This window comes from Pseudophryne corroboree, chromosome 4 (genome assembly GCF_028390025.1).
Source record: "Pseudophryne corroboree isolate aPseCor3 chromosome 4, aPseCor3.hap2, whole genome shotgun sequence".
NCBI lineage: Eukaryota > Metazoa > Chordata > Amphibia > Anura > Myobatrachidae > Pseudophryne > Pseudophryne corroboree.
In genome coordinates this window covers 298,227,907-298,247,892 of record NC_086447.1, presented here as the reverse complement: position 1 = coordinate 298,247,892, position 19,986 = coordinate 298,227,907, and the positions used below count along the sequence as shown (strand labels likewise).

Below are 19,986 nucleotides of genomic sequence, written 5' to 3'. Positions count from 1 at the left end.
GAATGCACTTTACCCTAGTCGGAATTATTTTGTTTCTCTAGCTAGAAAAGTCACAGGAACCATTTTGTCTCGAAGTCCAGGTTGAGACCTGCTGGATGTAGGGTACCCATTTCAAAAATGCTCCGCATTTCTCTCTTGGCAAGGTCTTCCTCCATGCGGGATGACGTCAGTATCTAAAGGGACGTCACACCACACATCAATGGTAACCGGCTCGCGTTGGCGACGCACTGTTGCAATAAAGTATTGTATTTTATTTCTTTAATACACTCACTATAGGATTTATCTCCACAACTTGGAGACTGTAAAGGCCATATATTAATTAATGGAATAAGACCTGCCCAGGAAGGGGCATAGGTTAGACACCATGCCAGGTATAAATAGAGGGCATGGTACACCCCACATGCACCTTGACAAAGACTGATAGTAGAAACGCGTTGGTGGGAGCATGTGACAAATTGGATCACCACAGCAACCAGTTTTCCCAGCCAGAAAGCGGTGAGATTTCCCAGGGCAATATCTTTTCTTACTGTCTGACTGTGCTGTATAAAGATCCTGATTTCTGGTTTTCCTTGTGGGGATCCTATTTTGTTTTATCCTTGGTAACATTTTAACCATTTTTATAATAAACATAATACGAATCCTCACACGTCTCCTCGTTTGCATGCTTTTTATCGAGCACATTACGAAGTGAGGAGACATTTGAGGACGACAGGATGACTTACCCATAAAGAAACCGCTACATGGAAGAATGGCATCTTTTGAAGTAAGCCTGAATGTGAGCTGCTAATTTTAAATTATATGAGATTAATTACTATTGGAGCATATACAGTTCATAAGTCAGGAATCCAAAGAAACCTTTATAAGCTTGTTTGGAAATATATTAAAGTAAGCACACATGTGAGGAGCCCATAATACCTTTCACACCGAGGTGAACCTGTACGGCTAGAACATCACCTCCCATAGACATTTCAGTATAAAGGAATCCGGGAAGAAGCATTTCATATTTTACATCTGGGATGTTTTTTCTGAACTAGTGTGTACCATTTGTGTTTTCTTTACATGTCATCATTTGGTTTTGGACATTCACGAGAAGCATATTTGAGAAGTCCTTGGACTCTTGACTTTTGACCTATAAGGACATTGCATAGTCTCAGCTGTGTCTAGGTAATTTGTACTTTTCGTTTTGATTCATTTTCATTTTGCGCCACCAGTTGGTCCCCATCCCATTGTTTTGTATTGTATATGGCCATTGACATGCCTGGTCAAAATACAAAAAAAATCAGCTCTTCGGTGTGGAATTATTTCAACACAAATGCGGACAACAGGTGTCAAGCCGTGTGTTGCCTTTGTCAAGCTGTAATAAGTAGGGGTAAGTACGTTAACCACCTCGGAACATCCTCCCATATACGTCACCTGCAGCGCATTCATCATAAGTCAGTGACAAGTTCAAAAACTTTGGATGACAGCGGAAGCAGTCCACTGACCACTAAATCCCTTCCTCTTGTAACCAAGCTCCTGCAAACCACACCACCAACTCCCTCAGTGTCAATTTCCACCTTACACAGGAAAGCCAATAGTCCTGCAGGCCATGTCACTGTCAAGTCTGACGAGTCCTCTCCTGCCTGGGATTCCTCCGATGCATCCTTGAGTGTAACGCCTACTGCTGCTGGCGCTGCTGTTGTTGCTGCTGGGAGTCGATCGTCATCCCAGAGGGGAAGTCGGAAGACCACTTGTAGTACTTCCAGTAAGCAATTGACTGTCCAACAGTCCTTTGCGAGGAAGATGAAATATCACAGCAGTCATCCTGCTGCAAAGCGGATAACTCAGGTCTCGTCAGCCTGGGTGGTGAGAAATGTGGTTCCGGTATCCATCGTTAATTCAGAGGCAACTAGAGACTTGATTGAGGTACTGTGTCCCCGGTACCAAATACCATCTAGTTTCCATTTCCCTAGGCAGGCGATACCGAAAATGTACACAGACGTCAGAAAAAGAGTTACCAGTGTCCTAAAAAATGCAGTTGTACCCAATGTCCACTTAACCACGGACATGTGGACAAGTGGAGCAGGGCAGACTCAGGACTATATGACTGTGACAGCCCACTGGGTAGATGTATTGCCTCCCGCAGCAAGAACAGCAGCGGCGGCACCAGTAGCAGCATCTCGCAAACGCCAACTCGTTCCTAGGCAGGCTACGCTTTGTATCACCGCTTTCCATAAGAGGCACACAGCTGACAACCTCTTACAGAAACTGAGGAACATCATCGCAGAATGGCTTACCCCAATTGGACTCTCCTGGGGATCTGTGACATCGGACAACGCCAGCAATATTGTGCGTGGATTACATCTGGGCAAATTCCAGCACGTCCCATGTTTTGCACATACATTGAATTTGGTGGTGCAGAATTATTTAAAAAACGACAGGGGCATGCAAGAGATGCTGTCGGTGGCCCGAAGAATTGCGGGCCACTTTCGGCATTCAGCCACCGCGTGCCGAAGACTGGAGCACCACCAAACATTCCTGAACCTGCTCTGCCATCATCTGAAGCAAGAGGTGGTAACGAGGTGGAATTCAACCCTCTATATGCTTCAGAGGATGGAGGAGCAGCAAAAGGCCATTCAAGCCTATACATCTGCCCACGATATAGGCAAAGGAGGGGGAATGCACCTGACTCAAGCGCAGTGGAGAATGATTTCAACGTTGTGCAAGGTTCTGCAACCCTTTGAACTTGCCACACGTGAAGTCAGTTCAGACACTGCCAGCCTGAGTCAGGTCATTCCCCTCATCAGGCTTTTGCAGAAGAAGCTGGAGACATTGAAGGAGGAGCTAAAACAGAGCGATTCCGCTAGGCATGTGGGACTTGTGGATGGAGCCCTTAATTCGCTTAACCAGGATTCACGGGTGGTCAATCTGTTGAAATCAGAGCACTACATTTTGGCCACCGTGCTCGATCCTAGATTTAAAACCTACGTTGTATCTCTCTTTCCGGCAGACACAAGTCTGCAGAGGTTCAAAGACCTGCTGGTGAGAAAATTGTCAAGTCAAGCGGAACGTGACCCGTCAACAGCTCCTCCTTCACATTCTCCCGCAACTGGGGGTGCGAGAAAAAGGCTAAGAAGTCCGAGCCCACCCGCTGGTGGTGATGCAGGGCAGTCTGGAGCGAGTGCTGACATCTGGTCCGGACTGAAGGACCTGGCAACGATTACAGACATGTCGTCTACTGTCACTGCATATGATTCTCTCACCATTGAAAGAATGGTGGAGGATTATATGAGTGACCGCATCCAAGTAGGCACGTCAGACAGTCCGTACGTATACTGGCAGGAAAAAGAGGCAATTTGGAGGCCCTTGCACAAACTGGCTTTATTCTACCTAAGTTGCCCTCCCTCCAGTGTGTACTCCGAAAGAGTGTTTAGTGCAGCCGCTCACCTTGTCAGCAATCTGCGTACGAGGTTACTTCCAGATAATGTGGAGAAGATGATGTTCATCAAAATGAATTATAATCTATTCCTCCGTGGAGACATTCACCAGCAGCAATTGCCTCCAGAAATTACACAGGGATCTGAGATGGTGGATTCCAGTGGGGACGAATTAATAATCTGTGAGGAGGGGGATGTACACAGTGAAAGGGGTGAGGAATCGGAGGATGATGATGAGGTGGACATCTGGTCTCTGTAGAGCCAGTTTGTGCAAGGAGAGATTGATTGCTTCTTTTTTGGTGGGGGCCCAAACCAACCAGTCATTTCAGTCACAGTCGTGTGGCAGACCCTGTCGCTGAAATGATGGGTTCTTTAAAGTGTGCATGTCCTGTTTATACAACATAAGGGTGGGTGGGAGGGCCCAAGGACAATTCCATCTTGCACCTCTTTTTTCTTTCATTTTTCTTTGCATCATGTGCTGTTTGGGGACAATTTTTTTGAAGTGCCATCCTGCCTGACACTGCAGTGCCACTCCTAGATGGGCCAGGTGTTTGTGTCGGCCACTTGGGTCGCTTAGCTTAGTCACACAGCTACCTCATTGCGCCTCTTTTTTTCTTTGCATCATGTGCTGTTTGGGGACTATTTTTTTGAAGTGCCATCCTGCCTGACACTGCAGTGCCACTCCTAGATGGGCCAGGTGTTTGTGTCGGCCACTTGTGTCGCTTAGCTTAGCCATCCAGCGACCTCAGTGCAAATTTTAGGACTAAAAATAATATTGTGAGGTGTTCAGAATAGACTGAAAATGAGTGTAAATTATGGTTATTGAGGTTAATAATACTATGGGATCAAAATGACCCCCAAATTCTATGATTTAAGCTGTTTTTGAGGGTTTTTTGTAAAAAAACACCCGAATCCAAAACACACCCGAATCCGACAAAAAATTAGTAGTACTAATAAAAAAAATATATTAGACCTATTGCCAAATATATTTCTTCTTTTGCCTAATTCCTTAATCTCAATATGGTCCTTTTTTAAGACCCATGTGTGTTGGGGAAAGAGATTCCACCACTCAGTATAATGTTTTTATGGCTCCACCATCCAAAACTGCCACTGTGACCCAGTTATATTGTATTATTTCTAGTAAAAAGACTAGACATACTAAATCTAGCGAGAGGACTTTAAGGACCGTTAAATGTAAAAATGCAAGTTGTCTATGTAAACGATCATCTGATAACACACTGTTTGTATTTAACCGTTTCAGATCGTCAAGATATTTAAGATAATTGGGTCTATTTTTTTTTAAGCCGCAATCATCCAAAACTCTTGAGAAAACACTAGTCGTCTTTGCAGAATGGCTATTGCAGCTCTTCATGCAATAGTTAACCATGGCATATAAGAGCTTTCTCCTCCTGTAACCCAACTTTCTTGCGTTTAACAATGAATGGTGTTAATAGACCCACAGACCTCTATGGGAATGATTTTTTTTTTCAGTCATGGTGTTACTTTACTGTTAGACAGAGCTAGAAATTTGTTTCTGGATCCCTTGCCAGGCAAGAGCACGCTAGCCATGCGCTAAACTGTCAACTGAAAGAGGATGGGGTTTTTGCTGGGGCTCGCATAGTGCCCTGTCATGGTAAATACTGTAGTTGTAGTAAATCATTTATGTATTCCTGTGATATGGAGCAATATATAATGATAGTTATTCCATCCACTTAGCCACTATTGATAAACTGGCTCCAAAGTTCTGGTCATAAGGAGAAATATTTCCCTATACCGCAGACTCTCTCTGTTATCTCATTGTAGTCAGTGCAGAGGCAGAACTACCATTGGTGCAGCAGGTGCTTTGTATCGGGGCCCCTGAGGACTAAGGGACCCACTGCTGCCCAGACCAGCAATGAGTTATTCCCTGCCCCCCTGCCCATTTTGAGCGATGTCTGATGAATGGCCCAGTGCTTAGAGCACTTTGGGACCTGCCTCTTACCTTAGGGAGGTAGGGTTGACCTTGTGTTTGTCAGACTGATACAGGAGTCCTACCACCTATCAGCACTGATGATCACAGCCATGTACTGCCTCTAATTAACAAGTAGATGTATATTTTATTCTGATTCATTGCTGTCTGTGAATTAAAGACAGCTCACAGCCGGTGTAACTGGCACTGCCAGAGTCCTCCTGAATAAGTGCCAAACTGAGAAAAGCAGAAGGGTCTGGGGCCCCTGTAACATACAGAGCAGAGGCAGCTGTGTTCCTGCCCCCACCAAGGTACATACCCTTGTTCTCCACACCGCGCAGCACATTGTGTTTCTTTATGTCAACCTGTGCTTCCCCCTGCATTACACTGCCTTTCTCTGTCACCAACTGCCGTGTGGCATACTTTGAGCTTGGGTTTGGGTTGAGATGGGGGCCCAAGTTATATTTTTGCAGCTGGGTCCACCTCTCAAGTTCTGCCACTGATGCCCCTTTCACACAGAAAATGAAATTACCAGGTGAAGCAGTTCTATCTGGTAATTACATGAAAAACACTGGTCCTTTTTCTGTGTGATAGGGTCAACTCAGGTTGAAATTCCCGGTACTTCAAACCTGGAATTTACCAGGGTTGGAAACCCGGGAATTTCGACTCGGGTTGACCTTTTCACACAGACAAAATACCTGTGTTTTTTGCCAAATTAATTTGCTTGTCTGTGTGAAAGGGAGGTTCAGACAGAGCCCGGCAAGACGACTCGGCACTGAAATTCCGGGTATTTGATGTGTTTTCTGTCTGAAAAGGGTATGAGTCCGTCTCTTTTAGCCAACTTTAACCAAAAGCTAAAGATATGAATAGTTTGTATTCCAGTACACAGAAAACTTGCAGCAAATAAGATCCACATTTAAAAGTGATATTGGCTTATAATTAGTACAAATAGTGGGATCCTTTCCCGGCTTGGGAATAACTACTATGCTGCCAACATGGAGTCTGCTTTATCAGATTTATCATAAAATCGTTCCTGCAACTTCTTTAGAGTGTTGGCGTCACATTGGTTTTAAGTCGATTTAATAGACTGCGTTCTCATGAATATTAATTTAGCTTGCCACTGTACTGTACAGTATGTAGATGACAAGTACACTGTTGTTTGTATATGGAAAATAGGGAACTAGTACCAGAATTCTCACTCTTACTGTATTTTGCATTTTTTCATTTCATCGCTTTCTCCATTTGTTTTGTATCTAGGTCTAAAAAGTTTCAGTCATTCATTGAGAGCTGTCTTGTCAAGAACCACAGCCAAAGGCCCACAACTGAGCAGCTTATGAAGCATCCGTTCATAAGGGATCAACCAAATGAGAGACAGGTTCGAATCCAGCTCAAGGACCACATTGACCGAACAAAGAAGAAACGAGGGGAGAAAGGTAGGAGGATTAGTCATATTCCCGGCTTGTCCATGAAATCTTAACTTGTACGATCAATAAATAATGACAGGATATCCTTGTAAATGATAAGATTAGGAATTTAGTGTAACATAGGAGTCAGTTGTATTAGTCACAATTGAACTATGTAAAAAAAAATTGTGTGACTTTATGGCTTATAAATAATTAACCTTAAAATAACTTACTTTTTACAACCTTTTTTTGTTTCAATGTATTTTCACTTTGTATCCATTGTTTTTTAACAAGATTTCTATGATGATTTATAAATATTCATGTTTTATTCCATTTTCTCATTAATAAGTACTAATAAAAATAATAATAAATTAGAAACAAATATTAATTGATTCCTAATATTAGATGTAAAAAAATACTTTATCATACATATATGCAAACAGTAACATAAATCATATATATAGACAGATGCACAATGTTATAGATAGCCATCTTCCATAACCAATCTCGTTTCTTTTCTGCTTTTCCCTTACGTCCTAGAGGATGCTGGGGTCCACATTAGTACCATGGGGTATAGACGGGTACACTAGGAGCCACTGGCACTTTAAGAGTTTAATAGTGTGGGCTGGCTCCTCCCTCTATGCCCCTCCTACCAGACTCGGTTAAGAAAATGTGCCCGGAGGAGCCGGTCACAGCTAGGGGAGCTCCATAGGAGTTTTTCTAGTTTATTGTTTTTATTAGAGTTAGGCACAGGAAGGCTGCTGGCAACAGCCTCCCTGCTTCGTGGGACTTAGAGGGGGAGTAGTGTCCAACCCTGAGAGGTTAATGGCCACTATCACCGCTGACAGGACACTGAGCTCCTGAGGGTGATGATCGTTAGCCGCCCCAGACGACCGCTCACTCCCGCAGCATGCCGCCACCCCCTAACAGAGCTAGAAGATTCCTGTGGCGAGTGAGTCACCGGCGCCCCTGCGAGCGGGGAGCTGGTGTGAAAATGGCGGCAACGGGGTGGGAGCGCAGTAGTAACTGTGCTCCGGAGGCCCAGCGGTACACAGTGCGGCGCTATGAGGGGCGGCCTGAGCCAGTGCCTATACCCTACACTGGTCACTCAGGCTGTCAGGAACCTCGGTAACGCTGCCAGCACCATACCTCAGGCCAGTATAAAGATGTAAAATGCGGGAAGCAGCGCCATGTTTCAGGGGGCGGAGCGTCTCCTCAGAGCGGACCCAGCAGCTTTCAACGCCATTTTCCTCCCTGCAGATCCAGCTACAGAGACGCTGACAGGGAGAGCTGTCCTTCCAGACGACTCCAGCTATCCTGTGTGGTACCAGGGGGTTGTAGAAGGGGGGGAGGCTGTATAATTACTGTGTATAGTAGTCTAATAAGGTACACAGTCAGCGCCCGGTATTTGTATTATTTATACCTAGGGAAGTGCTATGTGTGTGTGCTGGCTCCAAGCTCTGTGTTCCTCTGAAGGTACTTGGGGGGGAAACTGTGTCTGATATTTTCCTGTGTGTGCGGGTGTATGTTTTCTCACATTGTCACATCCAAGGACTCTGTGTCTTATGCTGCAGAGGACGTTTCATTCCCAGAGGAATCCATTCCATGTACCCAGGAATGTCTCAGATTCCTATTACTGAGCCAGAATGGCTGATTTCTATTAAGGGAATGATCTCTCAGATCTCTACTAGGGTAGCTCATACTGAGACGGAAACTCAGGTTTTAAAGAATTCTATGGCTGTTTGGTCAGGTTCTGTTCCTATTCCTTAATCCCCTAGCATATTCCCAAAGGAATGTGCACTTGCCCAGATTATGCGAGATGACGCGGATACCGACTCTGACACGGCAGACGGTGATGGGGATGTGCTAAGGGGGTGCAGCTCATGATTGAGGCCATTAGAGATGTGGTATAAATTACTGACACACCACCTGAGCAGGTTGAGGAGGCTTACGTCACAGACAATAAGAAAGCCTCGCCAGCGGCGGAACTTGCGCCAGTGCAAGCGGTGCAGTGCACCGAGGCCCAGCGCTGTGAGGGGGCCCATAAACGGCAGCAGTATGAGTCATACTGGCTCATTACACGCTGCCACCGCTGAGCTCCGGGTCCTAACTGAGGAAGCCTGTGCGCGATCCCCGGCACCAGTGATGTGAGAACGGTGATCACATCACCCTTCATCTCGGCTGCAGCTCTCAGCTTCCTGGAGTCACTGCATACTGGACAGAGGGGGGGAGGGAGGGAGAGGAGAGAGGGGAGTCATGGCAGCAGGGTGTGTGTACAGAAGAGTGAGGACTGAGGAGACGTCATGTCAGTGCACTCAGCCCCTGCAGTGAGGAGCCTTGCCAGAGCCAGGAGGTGCAAGGTGTGCAACTTGTGGAAAATGAAAACATATGTAAAGAGTGTGTGTTTTGCTGGCAATGTGTGTGTTTAGCTATGGGTGTGTGTGTGTTTCAGTGTATACTCTATATGTATTTTCTTATGACTGTTTTGCTGTGTGTGTGGGCGTGTCTGTGTATATACTGTGTATGTATTTTGCTATGTCTGTTTAGCTGTGTGTGTGTGTGTGTGTTTAGCTATGGGTGTGTGTGTTTCTGTGTATATACTGTATATGTATTTTGCTATGTGTGTTTAGCTGTATTTATGTATTGTGTGTGTTTTCTGTGGATGTGTCTGTGTATATGTGTTTTGCTGTGTGTGTGTTTTACTATGTGTGTGTGTGTATATCCATATCTATAGATGTAGCCACACTGATGAGTTCGCGTCACGGCATGGATGGCACGACTAGTGTGCCCATGTCTATGAAGTGTGTGTGTGTGTGTGTGTACGCATGCAAGCCATAGACTTCTATGGAGTGAACGGAGGCTGCGACTAGCCACAGCACGGCGTTCACTGTAGCTTGCTGTGATGCGTATGCCGGTTCCAACACATCGTGGCAACGATGAGGCTATCTTCATCTGTATCTGTCTCACATTCCTGGTAGTAAATGTTGACGTGTGCGTTGCTCTACTGTGTGGCGTACCGTGTATAAGCCTCTCTACTGTGTGGCGTACCGTGTATAAGGCTGTTTACTGTGTGGCGTACCCTGTATAAGGCTGTCTACTGTGTGGCGTACCCTGTATAAGGCTCTCTACTGTGTGGCGCACCCTGTATAAGGCTCTCTACTGTGTGGCATACCCTGTAGAAGGCTGTCTACTGTGTGGTGCAACGTGTACAAGGCTCTCTTCTGTGTGGTGTACCGTGTATAAGCTTCTCTACTGTGTGGCGTGCTGTGTATAAGGCTCTCTACTGTGAATTGGGAGTACTACTGTGTGGCGACACCCCTTGTTAGTGAGATAAAACACTGTATTTTGAGCGACGCCATTTCTCTGTTTTTAATATGGGAGGGGGCCCAATGCATATTGTTGAACCTGGGCCCACCATTCTCTAGTTCCACCACTGAGCCTTGCTAACCTTTCCTGCGTCTAAAGAATTAAATGCTTTATTTGAAAAATCCTGGGAAACCCCGGAGAAAAAATTCCAGATCCCCAAGAAGGTTCTGGTTGCTTTTCCCTTCCCGGAGGAGGATAGAAAAAGATGGGAAAACCCACCCATAGTTGACGCATCTGTCTCCAGTCTGTCAAAAAAGGTGGTTTTACCTGTCCCTGGATCTACCGCTTTAAAAGAACCGGCTGATCGTAAGATTGACACTATGCTCAAATCCATTAACACTGCTTCAGGGGTGGTGTTAAGGCCTACTATTGCCTGTGCATGGATCTCGAAAGCTATAGTAAAGTGGTCAGGCACGTTACTAGAAGAATTAGATACAATGGATAGAAGTGACATTGAACTGTTTTTTACGTAACATACAGGATTCTGCGGGGTTCATGGTGGAATCCATGAAGGACCTGGGTACGCTGAATGCACGGATATCTTCTATGTCTGTCTCAACTCGCAGGGGACTCTGGCTACGCCAATGGTCGGCAGACGCGGAATCCAGGAGAAGTGTGGAGAACGTACCCTACACAGGTCAGGCTCTATTTGGGGGAAAGCGTTGGATGCGTGAATTTCCACGGCAACTGCGGGTAAGTCACCTTTTCTTCCCTCAGTTACACCTTCTACAAAGAAAACCTTTTCTTCATCTGCATCGCAGTTCTTTCGGACCGCTAAGACAAAAAAGTCCAAGCCCCCTACCACTTTCTTTAGAGGTGGGTGTGCAAAATTCAAAAAGCCTGCACGTGCAGGCTCCCAGGACCAGAAGCCTGCTTCTGGTTCCTCAAAATCCTCAGCATGAGGGTGGACTGCACAGCCTGGAGGACGGTCTGGTGGGTGCGAGGCTCAGACCTTTCAGCTACGTCTGGGTGTCGTCCGCCTGGACCCCTGGGTACAGGATATTGTATTCCACAGGTACAGACTGGAGTTTCAAGAACTCCCGCCTCACCGATTCTTCAAATCAGGCTTGCCAGTTTTACTGACAGACAGGGCTATCCTACAGGAAGCCATTAAAAAATTGGAAAGGTCAGCGGTCATTGTTACATTTCCACCACATATGCAAAACAAGGATTACTATTCAAACCTTTTCGTGGTACCGAAACCGGATGGTTCGGTCAGACCATTTTTGAACTTGAAATCGTTAAACCCTTATCTGAGGAAGTTCAAGTTCAAAATAGTCTCTGAGAGTGGTGATCTCGGGTCTAGAGGAGGGAGAGTTTCTGGTATCCCTGGATATCAAGGATACGTACCTCCACATTCCGATTTGGCCACCGCACCAGGCTTAGGCAGTCACTATAAGTTTCAGGCACTGCCTTTCGGTCTCTCCACGGCACCGAGGGTGTTCACCAAGGTGATGGCAGAGATGATGGTTCTCCGCAGACAGGGAGTGAACATAATTCCATATCTGGACGATCTGCTGATAGAGGCATCGTCCAGGGAGACCTTGTTGCAGTCCATTGCTCTCACGACTTGTCTTCTCAGGGAACATGGTTGGATCCTGAACCTTCCGAAGTCACATTTGGAGCCGACAAGGAGATTGTCTTTCCTGGAGATGATCATCGACACGGAAGTGTGGGATGTCCTGAAGCCGGCCCGGATATTGGTACATCAGTGAATTCGTCTTCTGGGGAAGATGATTGCCTCCTACGAGGCTGTAGAGTACGGAAGATTTCATGCTCGATCCTTCCAACTGGATCTCTTAGACAAGTGGTCGGGGTCTCATCTACATATGCACCTGAGGATACGTCTGTCGCCGAAAGCAAGGATTTCACTCTCCTGGTGGCTGCAAATGTCTCACCTTCTGGAGGGCTGCAAGTTCGGGATTCAGGACTGGATACTTCTAACCACGAACGCAAGTCTCCCGGGTTGGGGCACAGTCACTCAAAGGGAAACCTTCCAAGGAAGGTGGTCAAGTCTGGAATCCAGTTTTCCAATAAACATTCTGGAACTAAGGGCCGTGTACAACGGTCTTCTCCAAGTGGCTCATCTTCTGCGAGATCGTGACAATCAAGTACAGTCGGACAATGTAACGACGGTGGCCTACATCTACCATCGGGGCAGAACGAAGAGCAAAGCTGCAATGTCAGAGGTAACAATCATCCTCTCGGCAGAAAAACACGCGGTGGCACTGTCCGCAATTTTCATTCTGGGAGTGGACAACTGAGAAGCGGACTTCCTCAGCAGACACGATCTCCATCCAGGAGAGTGGGGCCTCCATCCAGAGGTGTTCACGGAAGTGACACATCTTTAGGGGGTTCCTCATATAGACATGATGGCCTCCTGCCTAAACAAGAAGCTTTGGAGGCATTGTTCCAGGTCGAGAGACCCGCAAGCAGTGGCGGTGGATGCTCTGGTGTCTCTATGGGTGTTCCAGTCTGTGTACGTGTTTCCTCCACTTCCACTCATTCCAAGGATTCTAAAGCTCATAAGGAGAACAAGAGTTCAGGCAATCCTCATTGCTCCGGACTGGCCAAGAATGGCTTGGTACACAGATCTTCTGGGTCTACTGCTGGAAGATCCAGAGGCCTCTTCCTCTTCGGGAGGACCTGTTACAACAGGGGCCGTTCGCTTATCAAGACTTACCGCGGCTACGTTTGACGGGATGGAGGTTGAACGCCAGATATTAGCTCGGACAGGCATTCCGAACAAGGTTATCTGATACAGGCTAGGAAAGGAGTAAAGTCTAAACATTACCATCGCATTTGGAAAAAGTATGTATCTTGGTGTGAATCCAAGAAGTTTCCTACGGTGGAGTTTCAACTGGGACAGTTTCTCTTCTTCTTGCAAGCAGGTGTGGATATGGGCTCCGTAAGGTTGGGATCCGTAAAGGTCCAGATTTCGGCCTTATCCATTTTCTTCCAGAAACAGCTGGCTTCCCTCCCTGAAGTTCATACTTTTTTGAAAGGGGTTCTGCACATCCAGCCTCCCTTTGTGCCGCCTACGGCACCCTGGAATCTTAACGTGGTGTTACAGTTCCTCCAATCGAATTGGTTCGAGCCTCTACAGGAGGTTGAAGTCAAGTTTCTCACGTGGAGGCTGTCACTTTGTTGGCCTTAGCTTCTACTCAACGTATGTCGGAGTTAGGGGCTTTTACAAGACAAAGCCCCCATTTCAGGCTTTCCCAACCACGGTACTCAAGGCACACCAACAGTGCAGGTTTTAGTAATATCCAGGCTTCAGCACAGGTGACTTAATTAGTATCTCAGTTATTTTGATTTAACCATCTGTGCTGCAGCCTGGATATCACTAAAACCTGCACTGTTGGTGTGCCTTGAGGACCGTGGTTGGGAATGCCTGCCCTATTTGATCTTCCATGAAGATAGAGCTGAGCTCCGGACTCGTCAGCAGTTCCTTCCAAAGGTTGTGTCAGCTTTTCATATCAACCAACCTATTGTGGTGCCAGTTGCTACTGACTCCTCAATTCCGTCAAAGTCCTTGGATGTTGTAAGGGCTCTGAAAATGTATGTGAAGAAGACTGCTCGTCACAGAAAATCGGACTCTGTTTGTCCTGCATGATCCCAAGAAACTTGGGTGTCCTGCTTCTAAGCAGATGATCTCTCGCTGGATCAGGTACACTATCCAGCATGCTTATTCTACGGCAGGACTGCTGTGTCCAAAATCTGTTAAGGCCCGCTCTACTCGTAAGGTGGGTTCTTCCTGGGCGGCTGCCCGGGATGTCTCTGCTTTACAGCTTTGCCGAGCGGCTACTTTGTCTGGGTCGAACACGTTTGCTAAGTTCTACAAGTTCGATACTTTGGCCTCTGAGGACCTAAAGTTTGGTCAATCAGTTCTGCAGGAGCCTCCGCGCTCTCCCTCCTGTTCTGGGAGCTTTGGTACATCCCCATGGTACTAATGTGGACCCCAGCATCCTCTAGGATGTAAGAGAAAATAGGATTTTTATTACCTACCGGTAAATTCTTTTCTCGTAGTCCGTAGAGGATGCTGGGCGCCGCCCAGCGCTTCGTTATCCTGCAGTGGTTACTTGGTTCAGTACTGCTTGGATCTTAGTTAAGTACTACGTTATTACTTGGTTCAGTTATGTTATTCAGCTGTTGCTGAGTTTTCAAGCTTGTTAGCTTGGTTTGCTTTATTTGTGTGAGCTGGTGTGAATCTCGCCACTATCTGTGTAAAATCCTTCTCTCAAAGTTGTCCGTCTCCTCCAGTTTCTAGACTGAGTCTTGTAGGAGAGGCATAGATGGAGGAGCCAGCCCACACTATTAAACTCCTAAAGTGCCAGTGGCTCCTAGGGGACCCATCTATACCCCATGGTACTAATGGGGACCCCAGCATTCTCTACAGACTACGAGAAAAGGATTTACCGGTAGGTAATTAAAATCCTATTTTCTCCCTAATAACTTATTCTCAATAGGGTCCATTTTAAGACCCATGTGTGGGAAAGAGGTTCCACCAAAGAAAGAGGTTTTGTTCATATGTTTGTAAATCCAGTCATAAGGACACAGAGATATGCGAGTTCACTGCTGTGCTGTTTTATTCCATCACCAACTCCAGGCACACTGGACCACCCACTTCACAGCATCCCCTTGGTCCTAGGGACCATCAGTGAAGATTCAGGCTTACACAGATTAGTAAGGGAGTGTCTACAAATATTAAGCATTCTAATACACTAACATCACACTCAGTATAATGTTTTTATGGCTGGAAAAGTCCACCATCCAAAAGTGCCACACTGACCCAGTTATATTGTATTATTTCAAGTAATTATTTCAAGTAAAAAGACTAGACGTACTAAATCTAGAGAGAGGACTTTAAGGACCGTTAAATGTAAAAATGGAGAAAATGCTAGTCTTCTTTGCAGAATGACTATTGCAGCTCTTCATGCAATAGTTAACCATGGCATATAAGATATTTCTCCTGCTGTAACCCAATTTTCTTGCTTCTAACACGGGAAGGTGTTAATAGACCCATAGACTCTAATAGAAGGATTTATTTTTATTTTTTTGAGGTTGCTGTTACCTTATCTTCCACATAGTGTCAGACTGAGCTGGAAATTCGTTACTGGATCCCTTGCCAGGCAAGAGCACTCCAGGCATGCGCTACACTGCCACCTGAAGGAGGATGGGGTTTTTGCCGGGGCTCCCATAGTGCCCTGTCATGTAAATTTTGTAGTGGTGGGACAGCATTATAGGGTCAGTTCAGTTTGCCGGCTTTCTGGATCTTGGCGGTCAGGACACAGATGCCGGAATCCCGACAGCCAGCAATGCTGCCAAAACAGGACTATTCCCACTCGTTGGTGTCCACGACACACACAGAATGGGAGTAGATCCTGTGGCGAGCCCGCAAAGGGGACTCTGCGCTTGCCCTGCTGTCGGCATTCTGGTGGTCAGAATGCCGCTGTCGGTATCTTGACAGCCGGCATCCTGTCCGCTGGTAAATGGTATGGATTCCATCATTATGTATCCCTGTGATATGGAGCAATATAGAATGGTAGTTATTCCAGCCACTTAGCCACTATTGAAAATCTGGCTCCAAAGTTCTGGTCACAAGGAGAAATATTTCCCTATACCACAGACTTCCTCGGTTATCTCAATATAGTCAGTCTTTTAGCGAACTTTAACCCAAGGAGGCTGCTAAAGATAATGGATAGTTTGTACTCCTCTACACAAAAAACTTGCAGCAAATCAATTAAATGTAAGTTACATAGTTTCATAGTTGTAGAGGTTGAAAAAAGACAAATAGAGTTCAACCTGTATTATAATTTTTATGTCAATTAAATGCTGTATCCCTGGATATATTTTTCCGCTAGGAATTTATCTAATCCATTTCTAAACTTATTGTTTGAGTCCACCATTACTAACTTCTTTGGCAGAGAATTCAAAATCCTTACAGTTCTTATTCTCCGTTAAGTATGGAATTTTTTTTCTTCTAACCTCTGGGGGTGTCCTATGTAGTGTTTTTTTGATAAACAAATCGTTTGATAAATCCTTGTGTTGTCCCTTAATGTATTTATAAATATTAATAATGTCCCCTCTCAGTCGCCTCTTTTCCAGTGTGAACATATCTAACCTTTTAAGTCTTTCCTTATAATCCAGTGCCTCTAACCTCTTAACCAGTTTAGTGGCTCGCCTCTGAACACTTTTAAGTTCCAAGATATCTTTTTTATAGTGAGGTGCCCAGAACTGTACACAATATTCCAGGTGTGGCCGCACCAATGATTTATACAGTGGCAGAATTACACTCTCATCCCTTGTCTCCATACCCCGTTTTATGCATGCTAAAACCTTATTAGCTTTTGTTGCGGCATTTTGACATTGCGTACTGCTACCAAGTTTATTATCGATGAGCACACCCAAATCTTTTTCAACTACCGTTATACCTACATTTTCCCCATTTAGTTTATAGGCTGCCTGATTGTTCTTAGTCCCAAAGTGCATAACTTTACATTTGTCTATATTGAACCTCATTCTCCATTTATCCGCCCAGTCCTCAAGTCTAGATAAGTTACTCTGTAGAGACTCAACATCCTTGTCTGAATTAATTACTCTACATAGTTTAGCATCATCTGCGAAAATTGACACCGTGCTTTCCAGTCCCTCTCCTAGATCATTAATGAATATGTTAAACAGCAATGGCCCGAGTACTGAATCCTGCGGTATTCCACTGAATACTGAAGCCCATTCAGAGTACATCCCATTAATCCCCACACGCTGTTCCCTATTGAACAGCCAATTACTCACCCAAGTACAAATAGTGTTTCCTACCCCAAGTTCTCTTAGTTTGAGAAATAGTCTCCTATGTGGAACTTTGTCAAAGCCTTAGTGAAGTCCAAAAAGATCACATCCACTGCTTGACCCTGATCAATATTATCGCTCACTTTCTCGTAGAAGCTTATTAAGTTAGTTTGACATTGACCTGTCCTTCACAAAGCCATGCTGATTCCTAGTAATAACCTTGGAGGTATCCAAGTACTCTAGTATGCTATCCCTTAATATACCTTCTAGTATTTTCCCCACTGTAGATGTCAAACTTACTGGTCTATAGTTCCCGGGGAGCGTTTTAATACCCTTTTTAAATATTCGGACTACCTCTGCTGTACACCAGTCCTTTGGTATCATTCCTGATCTAATTGACTCCCTGAAAATCAAATATAGAGGTCGCAATATCTCTACATTAAGTTCCATAAGAACTCTGGGGTAGAGTCCATCCGGCCCAGTAGATTTATCTTAATTTTACTTAGTCTCTCCCGGACTACTCCCTCGTTTAACCAAGTACCAAGCAACGGGTCAATATTATAGTTTGTTATGCTCTACTCTTGTCAACCTGTCCTCTTTCGTGAATACTGATTAAATGAATTTATGAAATTAATCCGCTTTTTCCCTATCATCATTAATCAAGACTTCCAACTCACCCTTTAAAGGCCCAATATTCTCCCTTTTTAACCTTCTACCATTTATATACGTAAATAACTTTTGGGGGTTTGTTTTACTCTCCTTTGCGATTTGTTTTCGTTTTCTATTTCTTTTTCATCCACTAGGGGTCACTGGAGTACTCTAGGGATATGGACGGTTCCACAGGAACTAGGCACTGAATAGTTTAACTTTGACTATACCTCCCCTCCATATTCCAGAGTACCTCAGTGTTTTTTCGGTGCTCACCGAGACTAGGCTTGTGGAAGTTGATCCACAATGACTGAATTTTTTGATTATTTTTTTTTGGGAATCCCTTTCCCCCTTCCAAGAAGGCGAGGGTCTGGGATAGGAAAGCTGCTGAAGCAGCTGTGGGTGTCGGACCTCTCTAGAAGAGCTCCCTCACTACCACGTGCAGGTCACCTGCAGTAAAAGGCTGACAGTGCTTACAGAGAAGCCCCGTCATTGCCCTCACCACAGGGTCCAGGTAAGTTGAACGGGGCGGTCAGCTCACGCTGCCGCCCTGCTGTGTGGGATACTGTGTGTGTGTGTGTGTGTGTGTGTGTGTGTGGCCGCCGGCCGCTGCCTTCAGCCGCCCGCCGCCGCTTCCAGCGCTGCTGTTTATGCTGTGTCCCCCGCCGCTCTGGGCCGCGCCGGCCACGTTGATTTATGCATAGGCCGCTCCACGGCTCTATGCAGCGCGCTCCCCGGCCCTCGATGCCACTTCCAGCTCCCTCAATAGGGGGGGGGGGCACACAAATGTGAGTAACTTTGATGCCACAGTGATGTTCCCTGCACACACAAATGTCAGGCTCACTGGATAAAATCTCATGATTCAACTCTTGTTGATAAAAGAAGTATGTTTACTAGAATACAGCAGCGCTGCATATGTATTACAATAGGCTATTAAGTCTTTGTTAAACAGGATACATGTTGCTCATATATGTGCAGGTTTGAATGCAACATAGTATGTTTATTAAATCTGCTTACATAATTATAAGTCTGCATATTTAACCATTTTTCCTGTTGTTTTTCCAGAATTTCCTGTATTACATCTCTCCTCCATTGAAGGCGCAGGGGTGTTAAGGGGAATTTGGAACCAGGCATATTGCTGACGTGTACTTCACTTGGCCAGATATATATTTGTAAAGACACCTTAGTGCTATTTACTGAGTCGCGCAAGTTGTATTTTGTATTGTCTGTCGGTATAATGAGTAAGACACCAGCAAAGACTATTATTCTTATAACTACATACCCTCCAACATGACCCGCCCCACTAGGTACAAAATGCTCTGTTTCTGGACTTCCCTCTTAATTTATTATTGCCATCACTGGTGAAGAAACAGCTTTCTTATCATTTAACTAGTTCAACACAGGTGATGGAAATCATAAATTAAGAGGGAAGTCCAGAAACAGAGCATTTTGTACCTAATGGGGCGGGTCATGTTGGAGGGTGTGTAACTATTTATAATGATATTATCCCAAAGACTGCAAATCTGAATCATGGCTGTGGTCAGCCAAATTCTGGCTTTGTTCACTGTTGTAAAGTAAGATGTGTTATACAATTGGTCAGCACATGGTGATTATAAAACAGTATCTGTGGAGCACTGCAAGCATTGTGAGTTCAGGCTCACCTGCAGCAGCTTTGCTTAATTCACTTAGCCACACCACAATTGGATACGCCCGATCTCATCTGATCTTGGAAGCTGAGCAGTGTTGGGCCTGGTTAGCCACCTGGGAATACAAGGTGCTGTAGGTATTTTTAAATCTACAGCCACACCACACTGGATTTGGGACCCATTAACTAAGCTGCGGTTAAGCAGCAGACTTCTCAGGTTTTTAAGCCTGTGAGTGGTCACATTTAGTTTCAGACTTCTAAGAATTATTATACTTCTGAATCAGGATATATCTGGATATATGTATATGGGTATATAATATATATGTGTATGTGTGTATGTATGCATATATGAAATATATATATATATTTCTAAGGTCTGAGTATGTGTGAATATACATGGTTGTATACATGGTTGTATATGTGTGTATATGTATGTATATGTATATATATATATATATATATATATATATATATATAATAAAATATGCTGACATTAAAAATCTATTTTGGCAAGACTACAGTGGCGCAATTGGTCAGCACACAGTGCTTATTAAACAGTATCTGTTGAGCACTGCAAACATTGTGAGTTCAGGCCTCACCTCCCCAGATCCCCAGTGGCCTAATGGATAGGACACTGCCCTCCTAAACCAGGGATTGTGGGTTCAGGTACCATCTGGTTTGCAAGTCACTACAGCAACCATTTCATCACCAGAGTTGATGTTTAAACAGCTGCTTTTGCTTATTATTTTTACAGGTGGCTCTGTAGCCAAG

At 45.0% G+C, this 19,986-nt stretch overlaps 1 protein-coding gene and 1 long non-coding RNA gene across 21 annotated transcripts in view; one reads left to right on the top strand and one right to left on the bottom strand.

The window, feature by feature from the left end:
• Positions 1-5,771, bottom strand: part of LOC134909414 (uncharacterized) — an 88,078-nt gene extending 82,307 nt beyond the window's left edge. The window contains exon 1 of the long non-coding RNA XR_010175928.1: positions 5,684-5,771. This is a non-coding gene — a long non-coding RNA (uncharacterized LOC134909414). The remainder of the gene's footprint in view (positions 1-5,683) is intronic.
• TNIK (TRAF2 and NCK interacting kinase) overlaps positions 1-19,986 on the top strand; it is a 659,967-nt gene that overhangs the window by 429,330 nt on the left and 210,651 nt on the right. For all 20 annotated transcript variants that reach the window (XM_063916233.1, XM_063916232.1, XM_063916239.1 and 17 more), the window contains exon 10: positions 6,622-6,797. In XM_063916233.1, the coding sequence (XP_063772303.1) occupies positions 6,622-6,797 (176 nt within the window). The remainder of the gene's footprint in view (positions 1-6,621; positions 6,798-19,986) is intronic.